Raw genomic sequence first — 12021 nt, 5'->3', positions numbered from 1 at the left:
AATAAAGGAAAGTTGGCCGTTAGAAAGGCAAATGCAATGTTCGCATTTATTTCAAGAGAGCTACAATACAAGATGAATGGGGATGAGAAATATATTGGCCATGATCGAATGGCAGAGCAAACTCGAAAACTCGATGGGCTGAATGGCCCAATTCTGCTTCTCTATCTTTTTTTTTTAATGAGGGGATCTCATAGAAACATTTGTAAAAAGATTGTTGGAATCCATCCTGGATACAGATCAATTGATTCTTGGAGACTTCAATTGTGTTCTGGATCCTAAATGGACTGGTCCAAGCTGATTCAACCACAACAAAAACATGAAAAAGGAATGAAACCAGACAGACCACCCAGCATTGACCCAGGCACCAGAAACAACAGCAAACCCAGCAAAAGATTTTTTAAAACTGCTCCCATCAGTAGATTGTAAAATGATTACGAAACATAGATTTAAGATTGTGAACAAGATCTACAGGGGAGATAGGAGGTAGGCATTTTATACAGTGAGTGATAATGATATGGAACTCAATGCTTACACACAAAGGTCGATAATCTCCAGGTCCTGGCAACTCGAACTGTGGTGTTAGAATTTGATGTGAGGATTGGTTGTGGGTTTCTTGTCTGCGAATCTCTTTCTAAGCCCCTGTGAAAGAGGTTTCCAAAGGTATCACTGTCAGGCCAGAAATGAAATTCAGGAAAGATAAACATTTCTCCTGGTTTGAATTTGCTGTGTGTAAATCCTCCTCTACTAATCCCCTGTAAAAGGAGTTTCCAAAATTAATCACCGTCAGTCCAGGATAGAAATTCACACCATTCTCTCCTCCTGCTTATGGGTCCAGGTTGACCACTCATGGCCCCCGCTGCACACTGACGCTCTTGTCATCAGCAGTCCCTCGATTTGAGGGTGACGTCTACTCAGGGTTGTGAGTTTCTGCCCTGGGTCTTCATGTGACTGAACAGAGTCGCAGAGCTTTGGACACATGGGCAGGATGTCTAATAAGACAGTGAAATCCGGAGAGCAGGATTTGCTTCCTTTCCTTTCCATCTCTGCCACCGCTTTGCATCATCAATAAGACATTGGGACTCAAAGACTAATCCAGTTTGATGGACAAGTTGTCTCCATTCTGACCAATGGGGAACAAGTTCCGCCCACTCATTGAAACATCGCCCCCCGACAAAGACGACAACCGCGCATGCGCCTCGATTCACATCCAATAAAGATGGCGGCCGTTAACCCGAGCCGAAGATGAGGAGCTACAGCTCCGCTCGGTACAAACGGGGTCCCGTAAACTTTTCCGAGGTTGGCGATTTCAACAGCTTTACGCAACGTTTCCGCCCACCCCCGCGATCTCTCGCTCCCTCCATATTGTTTATCGCCTCTTACCAATTTCCGATCTGAAAAAGCCGTCCATCTCCTTCGCCATTACCCACACTGCGCATGCTTCAATCACAGTGGGCCCCGCCCCTCATTCACTCCGATTGGTTGGAAGGCTTGCTTCTCCTGGTGGGTCCTCCAGCCCCCCCCCCCCCTCCTCTTCCTATTGGTCCGGAGCTGCCATCAATCACCCGGGCATTCTGAGGCAGATTTCAGGCTGACTCGCTGATTGTTCAATAATCACAGGTTAATGTCCAACATGTTTGTTTCAAACACTAGCTTTCGGAGCACTGCTCCTTCCTCAGTTTCTTCATGTTGAACTTTAACCTGGTGTTGTAAGCCTTCGTCCTGTGCTCACCCTCGTCCAACGCCGCCATCTCCACATCATGCTCAATAATCATAGAGGTACGACTTCCGGGTGCGGCTATGCAGAGCTAGGTTGCATATTCGGTAGCTCCCGCTTGGAACGGGCTTTTGGGCTCTTTAACAGGGCCCCACGGCATTTGTTTGACATTTCCCGGTGTGGCAAGAAGACTGCAGCATTCCCCTGACAGTGTCCCCCAGGAATGTTATGTCTTTTAGCTACCAGACCCGGCAGAAACAGTAAAAGATTTGGCTGCAACAGGATAAACAGGGCCTCTTCCAGCATGCAGGCGGGGGAAGGGCAAGCTTAAAGCTGCAATCAGACTTGACTCTATCAAAGGTGAATTCTAGCAGCAGAGGGAACAACTGTGAAAAGATCTACCAAGGCCATTGAAGAAGCAGGGACGAGGCTTCCGGTGGCGGCCATGGAGGAGTAGGTCGCTCATTCGGCAGCTCCCGCCTGGATGGACTCCCAGACCTTTTTCAGGAGTTTCCATAGACTTTTTGGGGCAGACTGGTGAAGCGAACACTGCCAAAAGGATTCCCTCTCGACTTCTGGTTGCGGCTATGCGGAGCTAAGCCGCACGATTCGGCAGCTCCTGCTACCACGGACTTTCGGGCTCGTTAGAGGAGCCCCAACGGAACCTTTTTTTATTATTTTTTTTATTTGACGCAGCCCGTGGGGAAGGGAAGAGAGAGGTCCCCCTCCAACTTCTATGAAACGAACCAGAAGTGTAACGGCCAAAGGAGCGGCACTGGAGCAATGGGAGAAGCGAGGGGCAGAAAACAAAATGGCGGCGGCCAGGGACAAAGGGGAGCTGCAGGAGTTCATCAAGCGCTGCTTCGAGGAGCAGCGCGAGGAGATGCGCAAGGAGATGTTGGCGCCTATGCTTTTGGCAATTGAAGGGCTTGGGATCACCCAGAAGGCCCACGAAGCTAAGATCCAGGAGGTACAGAAAAGAGTCAGTCAGAATGAGGATGAGCTCGTGGGCCTGGCGGTTAGAGTGGAGCAGAACGAGGCGCTACACAAGAGGTGGACGGGAAGACTCGAAGACCTGGAAAACAGGTCGAGGAGAAAGAATCTGTGAATCCTGGGTCTCCCTGAGGGAGTGGAGGAGGCTGATGCCGGGCATACGCGAGCATGATGCTCGAGGCGATGATGGGCATGAAGGCTCCTTCGAGGCCGCTGGAGATGGACGGGGCACATCGGGTACTGGCGAAGAAGCCCCAGGCAAATGAGCTGCCAAGGGCGATGGTAGTGAGGGTCCACTGGTTCACGGACAGAGAGTGGGTCCTGAGATGGGCCAAGAAGGAGCGGAGCAGTAAGTGGGACAATGCAGAGATCCGAATATACCCGGACTGGAGCACGGAGGTTGCAAAGCGGAGAGCGGATTTTAACCGGGCCAAAGCGGTGTTGTACCGGAAAGAAGTGAAATTCGGAATGCTGCAGCCAGCGCGACTGTGGGTCAGATACAAGGGCCAACACTATTACTTCGAAACGCCTGAAGAGGCGTGGACCTTTGTACAAGCCGAAAAGTTGGACTCTAACTGAGGGTTTGTGATGGTGGGGGGGGGGGGGGGGGGGGGGGGGGATGTTTTGGGGTTTGATGTGTGATGGTTGTTGTAAAGAGAGGTCAATCACGCGCAGGAAATGTTACATCGGCTGGGGGAGAGAGACAAGGCCGCGACAGGAGCTGCGCCAGAGGGGGCGGAGCGGGCTTTGGAAAGGCGGGAAGGGGAACGAAGGAATGCATATGGATTGGGAGACTCCCACGCGGGGAGGTCAATGGGACGGCGGGGGAAGCCGGTGTCAGCAGGCGTCAGCTGACTTACGGGAGTGACATGGTGGGAGCAAAAAAGCTAGACAGGGGTCTAGCGGGAGGCGGGAAAGGGGGGGGGGAAGGGTTGCTGCTGCACTGGCCGAAAGGGAATGGGACACAGAAGAGGTGGTCGGGACGGGGGTCCCCCCTCTGGGGGACTGGAGGGTGAGGGAGGCGTGGACACGGGACTGGCCCAGAAAAGGAGATGGCTAGTCAGCGGGCGTGGGGGGCAGGGGGGGGGATGGGGGGTGAGAGCCCCTCCAATCCGGCTGATAACGTGGAATGTGAGGGGATTGAATGGGCCGGTGAAGAGGGCTCGAGTGTTCGCGCACTTAAAGGGACTGAAGGCGGACGTGGCCATGCTCCAAGAGACACACCTGAAGGTGGCGGACCAGGTCAGGCTAAGAAAGGGATGGGTAGGACAGGTATTCCACTCGGGACTGGACGCAAAGAATAGAGCGGTGGCAATATTGGTGGGAAATCGGGTGTCATTTGAGGCCAACGCTATTGTAGCAGACAATGGAGGGCGATATGTAATGGTGAGCGGTAGGCTGCAAGGGACGTGGGTGGTGTTGGTAAACGTATACGCCCCGAACTGGGATGATACAGGATTCATGAAGCGCATGTTGGGGCGCATTCCGGACCTGGAGATAGGAGGCCTGATAATGGGAGGGGACTTCAATACAGTGTTGGATCCAGCACTGGACCGCTCCAAATCAAGGACTGGAAAGAGGCCGGCGGCGGCCAAGGTACTTAGGGGGTTTATAAATCAGATGGGGCGAGTGGACCCATGGCGGTTTGCAAGGCCGCAGGCCAGGGAATTTTCTTTCTTCTCCCATGTACACAAAGCCTACTCTTGGATAGATTTCTTTGCTCTGGGTAGGGTGCTCATCCCGAGGGTGGAGGGGACGGAGTATTCGGCTATAGCCGTTTCGGACCATGCCCCGCACTGGGTAGAACTGGAGCTGGGAGAGGAGAGGGACCAACACCCGTTGTGGCGGCTGGATGTGGGACTGCTGGCGGACGAGGTGGTGTGTGGGAAGGTGAGGGGGTGTATCGAAAGGTACTTGGAGGCCAACGACAATGGGGAGGTGCGGGTGGGGGTGGTATGGGAGGCGTTGAAGGCGGTGATCAGGGGAGAGCTCATTTCCATTAGGGCTCATAGGGAGAAGACAGAGGGTATGGAAAGGGAGAGGTTAGTGGGGGAGACTTCGAGAGTGGACAGGAGATACGCAGACGCCCCGGAGGAAAGATTGCTTGGGGAAAGACGAAGGCTCCAGACGGAGTTTGACCTGTTGACCACAGGGAAGGCGGAGGCACAGTGGAGGAAAGCGCAGGGGGCGACCTACGAGTATGGGGAAAAGGCTAGTCGGATGCTGGCACACCAGCTCCGTAAGAGGATGGCAGTGAGGGAAATAGCGGGAGTCAAAGATGGAAGGGGAGCCACGGTTCGGAGTGCGATGAAAATAAACGAGGTATTCAAGGCCTTTTATGAAGAGCTGTACAGATCCCAGCCCCCAGCGGGGGAAGAGGGGATGAGATGATTCCCAGATCAGCTGAGATTCCCGAGGGTGGAGGAGCAAGAGGTGGCTGGTTTGGGGGCACTAATTGGGTTGGAGAAGCTGAGCAAGGGTTTGGGGAGCATGCAGGCGGGGAAGGCCCCGGGACCGGATGGATTCCCGGTGGAGTTCTACAGGAAGTACGCAGACCTGTTGGCCCCGCTACTGGTGAGGACCTTTAATGAGGCAAGAGAGGAGGGGACCCTGCCCCCGACAATGTCGGAAGCGACAATTTCTTTGATCCTAAAGCGGGACAAGGACCCACTGCAATGTGGATCATACAGGCCGACCTCGCTCCTCAATGTGGGTGCAATGTTGCTGGCAAAAGTGCTGGCCACGAGGATCCAGGCCTGTGTCCCGGGGGTAATCCACGAGGACCAGACGGGATTTGTAAAGGGCAGGCAACTAAACACAAATGTGCGGCGGATCTTAAACGTGATAATGATGCCATCGGTGGAGGGAGAGGCGGAGATAGTGGCAGCTGTGTACGCGGAGAAGGCCTTTGACCGAGTAGAGTGGGAGGACCTCTGGGAGGTGCTGCGTAGGTTTGGGTTCGGGGTAGGGTTTATCAATTTGGTTAAGCTCCTTTAAAGAGCCCCGCTGGCGAGTGTAGTGATGAACCGGCGGAGGTCAGAGTACTTTTGACTGTACCGAGAGATGAGGCAGGGGTGCCCCCTGTCCCCCCTGTTGTTCGCATTGGCGATCAAATCATTGGCCATGTCATTGAGGGAGTCTAATAAATGGAGGGGGGTGGTCCGAGGGGGAGAAGAGCATCGGGTGTTGCTATATGCGGATGACCTGTTGCTGTACGTGGCGAATCCAATGGAGGGGATGGTGGAGATCATGCAGACTCTAAGGGAGTTTGGGGAGTTTTAGGGCTATAAGCTCAATGTAGGGAAGAGTGAACTCTTTGTATTACAGGCGGTGGACCAAGAAAGAGGGATAGGGGACCTACTGCTGAGGAGGGCGGAGGGGAGCTTTCTGTATCTGGGGATCCAGATAGCCAGGAGTTGGGGGCCCCTACATAAACTGAATCTGACGAGGTTGGTGGAGCAAATGGAGGAGGATTTCAAAAGATGGGACATGTTACCGCTCTCGCTGGCGGGTAGAGTGCAGTCGGTCAAAATAGTGGTCCTTCCGAGGTTTCTGATTGTGTTTCAGTGCCTTCCCATCGTGATCACTAAGGCCTTTTTTAAGACAGTAGGCAGGAGTATTATGGGGTTTGTGTGGGCGAATAAGACCCCGAGAGTAAGGAGAGTGTTCCTGGAACGCAGTAGGGACCGAGGAGGGATGGCACTGCCAAACCTGAGGAGCTACTACTGGGCAGCAAATGTGGCGATGATCCGCAAGTGGGTTATGGAGGGAGAGGGGGCGGCATGGAAGAGGATGGAGATGGCGCCGTGTAAAGGAATGAGCCTGGGGGCGTTGGTGACGGCACCGCTGCCGCTCTCCCGGTGGTGGTGGCAACGCTAAGGATCTGGGGCCAGTGGAGACGGCACCGGGGTGCAATGGGAGCATCGGTGTGGTCCCCGATCAGGGGTAACCACCAGTTTGTCCCGGGGAAGATGGACGGGGGGTTCCAGAGCTGGCATCAGGCGGGGATTGGAAGAATGGGGGACCTGTTCATCGACGGGACGTTTGCAAGCCTAGGGGCACTGGAGGAGAAGATCGAGTTACCCCCGGGAAATGCCTTTAGATATATGCAGGTGAGGGCTTTTGCGAGGCGACAGGTGAGGGAATTCCCGTTGCTCCCGGCACAAGAAGTTCAAGATAGGGTGATCTCGGGTGTATGGGTCGGGGAGGGCAAGGTGTCGGAAATACACCAGGAGTTGAAAGAAGAGGGTGAAGCGCTGGTAGAAGAGTTGAAGGGTAAATGGGAGGAGGAGCTGGGGGAGGAGATCGAGGAAGTTCTGTGGGCTGATGCCCTAGGTAGGGTTAATTCCTCCTCCTCGTATGCCAGGCTCAGCCTGATACAATTTAAGGTGGTCCACAGAGCGCACTTGACGGGGGCGAGGTTGAGTAGGTTCTTTGGGGTAGAGGACAGATGTGGAAGGTGCTCAGGGAGCCCGGCGAACCATGTCCATATGTTTTGGTCATGCCCGGCACTGGAGGGTTTCTGGAGAGGAGTGGCGGGAGCAATATCTCAGGTGGTGAAAGTCCGTGTCAAGCCAAGCTGGGGGCTAGCAATATTTGGAATAGTGGACGAACCGGGAGTGCAGGATGCGAAAGAGGCCGGCATTCTGGCGTTTGCGTCCCTAGTAGACCGGCGAAGACCCCCAGCCTGGAGTCCTGGATAAATGATATGGCTGGGTTCATAAAGTTGGAGAGGATTAAGTTCGCCTTGAGAGGGTCTGCGCAGGGGTTCTACAGGCAGTGGCAACCGTTCCTAGACTTTCTCGCGGAGCATTAGAGGAAGGTCGGTCAGCAGCAGCAGCAACCTTGGGGGGTGGGGTGGAGGGGACATCCTGGGAGGGGGGAAAGGGGGGACTGCTTGGGAGGGTGGATGAGAAAGAGATAACATGAAGGGTTGGGGAAACTGGCATGTACGGGTGAGGGCCAGTGTACAAAGCTGTGTAAATATATCATTTTGCCATGTATATATCTTGCTCTGCGCGATTTCTCGTTTTTTTTTTTGTTATGAGGGGCGGGGGGGGGGGGGGGTTATTGTTTGTAAGGGAGAAAAATTGCGTTGAAAAACTTTAATAAATATATATTTTTAAAAAAAATAATCATAGAGGTACAATCATAGAATTTACAGTGCAGCAGGAGGCCATTTGGCCCATCGAGTCTGCAACGGCTCTTGGAAAGAGCACCCTACTTAAGCCTACTTAAGCCCACACCTCCACCCTATCCCTGTAACCCAGCAACCCCATCTAACGTAAGGGCAATTTAGCATGGCCAATCCACCGAACCTGCGCAGCTTTGGACTGTGGGAGGAAACCGGAGCACCCGGAGGAAGCCCACGCAGACACGGGGAGAACGGGCAAACTCCGCACAGGCAGTGACACTTTTGTTGGGACTCGCTGATTTTGGTCTTTTATTTTGACTGGACCACATGCTTGGGGAAAGCAAGAGAGGAAAGAAGGTTCGATAGAAACTAGAATGATCTGTTGTGAATTTCTATCCTATTCTTACAGTGGTCATTTTTGTAAACTTCTTTTTCAGGCATTAGAACGGGAGGATTGGCAGCCTGGCAACTCGAGCCAAATATAACATCGAGATCTGACAGTCACTCAATTCATTAGGATGTAAATATCACAAACTGTCAATGTGCTTGTCTGTTCTGACTGTGGGAAGAGATTTCAAACATCAGTGTGACTGGAAAAGCCCCGAGACACACACCCACCTGAGTGAGGGTGTTCCAGTGACCTGACTGTGGAAACATCAGTGTGACTGGAAAAGCCCCGAGACACACACACACCCGAGTGAGAGTGTTCCAGTGAACTGACTGTGGAAAGAGCTTTAACCAGTTACACAGCCTGAAAAATCATCTTGTTTCCTCTTGTGAGAGACTCTAGGACCAGAGGGCATAATCTCAGCATAAGGGGTCTCAAATTTAGGACAGAGATGAGGAGACATTTCTTTTCTCAGAGGGTAGTGAATCTGTGGAATTCTTTAGCTGGCGTTCTGTCTGGAGTTTACCAAAAACATGGCAAAGCTAAAGGTGTCTTAACCCGGATGGGCCGCCTGGTGGCGCAGTGTTTTTTTCGCTGAGGGGCCTTGAGTTCAGACACATCCCAGATAGGACTGGTGAGAAATATCTGTCTGGGAAAGGGGAGAAAACTGTAATCGGGGAAATGGAGCGGTGCCGATGGACCTGAGAGAAAGGAATTCAGCAAAGCCTTACTTTCTTCATTTTTCATTCAATATTTATTAACATTTCAGAGAACATATTACACAAAAATTTATTCTGAAGTTAACAAAAGGGAACATAACGATTGAGCGTCACAGTGAGAACAGAACACATGCCCTCTGAGCTGCCAAATGTATGTACAACTGTAACAGACACCATAAAGAGAGAACAGGAGCTCAACATAAAGGGAAGGCAACTGTTGTAAATAAGGTACGAGATAGGTTACTTATTTAGACATAACATTTAGGGGCATGATTAGCTACAATGACATTACAGCCAAAATTATCTCGTACATTTTAAACGGAAAACAGAAATACTGTCGATGATTGTCTCAGTTACAGATGCAGAATAATAAACTGAGAGGATTTTACTGTTAGAGTCACCAAGAGGAGATATTGTATTTGTGTCACACACAGATCATAATAAACAGCTGAGGAAAATCTACAGCGTCCGAAAGTCAACCGATCACTTGATCTGTAAAAGAGAGAGAAAATGATGAAGCAGATGTTTATGATCGGGGACATTGATGTTAGAGTTTTTAATCAATCAAACATTTATTGATTTTTGAAACGGCTTCTGTCAGTTTGAAGTGTGAGTGGATTGAATCTTCTCACCTTCACCAGAGTGACTGCAGCGCTGTAGGAAATGCTCAGAAAGAACAGGGTGATGAATGTGGAAGCGGTTGTCCAGATGTTCCCGTTATCATCCTCATCGTCTTCAGTCCAGGTGTGGTCTGTGGTATCTATGAGGATAGAGCCGAATAAATATAATTAGATTGTTTATTAATCCAGGATATATTTTTAATATTCCCGTTTCATTTTCTCCTGCTGCTAATTCATTCTTTAAAATATTTTTCATTGCATATCTACTGTTGCGTTCGTGACACTCAGAAATCGATCTGTGTTACTTAATTTTTCCAATTAAGGGGCAATTTGGCGTGGCCAATCCACCTACCCCGCACATCTTTGGGTTGCGGTGGTGAGACCCACGGGTCACGGGGAGAATGTGCAAACTCCACTGGGACAGAGACACAGGAGTGGGATCCAACCCAGGTCCTTGGCGCTGTGAGGCAGCAGTGCTAACCACTATGACACCGTGCCGCCCTTGCCTGAAGTTTGTGTTTGTTCTTTATCTTTTGTGCCTGTGTAGATGCGAAATTCGTGTGTCCCGATGTCTTTATAAGTGTCATTGTGTGTGTTCATGTGTCAATGAGTATTGATCTGTGTATTTGTGTGTCAGCGTCTGTATGTGAACTTTGTTTATCTTCTGTCAATGTGTAAATATGAGTGTTTGATTGTGTGTGTTTGTCTGTTGAAGTCTATGTTTATATATTAATGCCTGTGTCAATATAAGTTTATACTTCCCTGCCCAGTAATAAAAGTGTTAATGTGTCTTTATACGTTCAACATGCATGTCAGTGTCTTAATGTTTGTGTCTGGATAAGTGCGTTTGTGTGTTTGTTGATGCGTGTATTTCATCATAGAATCATCATCGTATAATCCCTACTGTGCCGAACGAGGCCATTTGGCCCATTGAGTCTGCACCGACCCTCCGAAAGAGCACTCTACCTGGACGCATGCCCCTGCCCTATCTCCAGAACCTCGTACCCCCACCTAACGTTGTGGCACTAAGGGGTAATATAGCATGACCAATCCACCTCACCTGCACATCTTTGGACTGTGAGAGGAAACTGGAGCTCACGGAGGAAACAGGAACAAACACGGGAGAACCTGTAAACTCCACACCGACAATCACCCGAGGCTGGAATTGAACCCGGGTTTCTGGTGCTGTGAGGCAGCAGTGCTATTTATGCGTAGATGATTGTTTATAACTATCTATTGCTGTGTATTGATGACTCCATGTGTATTCATGTGTGTTCGTGTTAATGTGCGTACGAGTCTGCTAATATGTGTCCACGTGAGACCATAAGTGTGTTAGTGTGGATTATTGTCTCTGTTTGAGTGGAATTATTTATGTCATCGTGAAATTGTGCTAATGTTCATGTTATTGGTTACATTTGTGTTTCATATTATTCAGTCCGCCTGCTTGTCTCGTTTCATATGTTTGTGTACCTGTGTGGACATGTGGTTGTATGTGTCTGTTTGTGTACATTTGTGTAGCCGCTTGTGTGTGGATTTGTGTGTGTATGTGCACGTGTGTCTGCGTGTGTATAAACATGTGCTTTCTTGTGTTTATGTGCATGTTTGTGAATTGTTGCGCACGTTTGCGTGTGTTTTTGTGTCAAAATATGTGTGGTTCGTTGTGCCTGGGTGTATGTTTATGCATGTGTTTCTATGTGTGTGTCTATGTGTGTGTTTGTGTCTACGTGTAAGCGTGTGTATGTTTGGGTCTGTGTGCATGTGTGTGTAGTGTCTGTGTCTTTATCTGTCTGTGTGTTTGTATCAGCTGCCTGCAGCTTTTCCAGTTGTGGGTATTATTGATACCGATGTAGAATATGTTGAACTTTCTGCTTCTAACTGTGTTTTCTGTGAGTTGCAAGCTGACATCATTGACCGAATGCAAAAATACAAGGAGGTGCCTCAGGAAAGAACACTGAAAACCCAGGGAGAATTCAATCACCATCTGGATTTGGATTTTGGGGAATCGGTTTTAGCAGATGGATAAGAGGAACAAGGGTGCTGAAAAATACATCGTTATCATGATGATCTTTTAAACCCTTCAGCCAGTAAGCTACATGACGTCTTGTAATGTCAGTAACTGAGTTCTTAGTCTAGAGATCCGTTTACTTCCAAACTCCCTGCTTGGAGACTGTGAAGATATTGAGTTAATAATCTCCCTCTCTCTGGTCAGCTCAGCAAATTGCCTTTGGGATCTCCCTGCTGGAGGTGGAGATACAGAGAGTTCACTCATCACCTTCCTCCTCTTTTGGTCGGGAATGTGGAGGTAAAATGGGTCAGTATTGCCCCTTTGCTCTCTTTGTTGGGGAAGTATGGGTGCAGTGGATTAAATAATGCCGCTCCACTCATTGTTGGAAGCATGTGTACAGTGGGTTAACTCAGCCCCCACCGTCTCTTTGTTGGGGAAGTGGGGGCAC

At 50.2% G+C, this 12021-nt stretch overlaps 1 protein-coding gene across 1 annotated transcript in view; it reads right to left on the bottom strand.

The window, feature by feature from the left end:
* LOC140419452 (uncharacterized) overlaps positions 1 to 890 on the bottom strand; it is a 35770-nt gene extending 34880 nt beyond the window's left edge. Inside the window, 1 exon segment of the mRNA XM_072503320.1 lies at positions 533 to 890. Coding sequence (XP_072359421.1) covers positions 533 to 704 — 172 coding nt within the window. The 5' untranslated portion in view covers positions 705 to 890.
* Positions 891 to 12021: the final 11131 nt, after the last annotated feature.

The sequence above is a fragment of the Scyliorhinus torazame genome, chromosome 5 (genome assembly GCF_047496885.1).
Source record: "Scyliorhinus torazame isolate Kashiwa2021f chromosome 5, sScyTor2.1, whole genome shotgun sequence".
Lineage (NCBI taxonomy): Eukaryota > Metazoa > Chordata > Chondrichthyes > Carcharhiniformes > Scyliorhinidae > Scyliorhinus > Scyliorhinus torazame.
The sequence above is the reverse complement of the archived record's forward strand: the minus strand, read 5'-3'. Positions and strand labels throughout refer to the sequence as shown.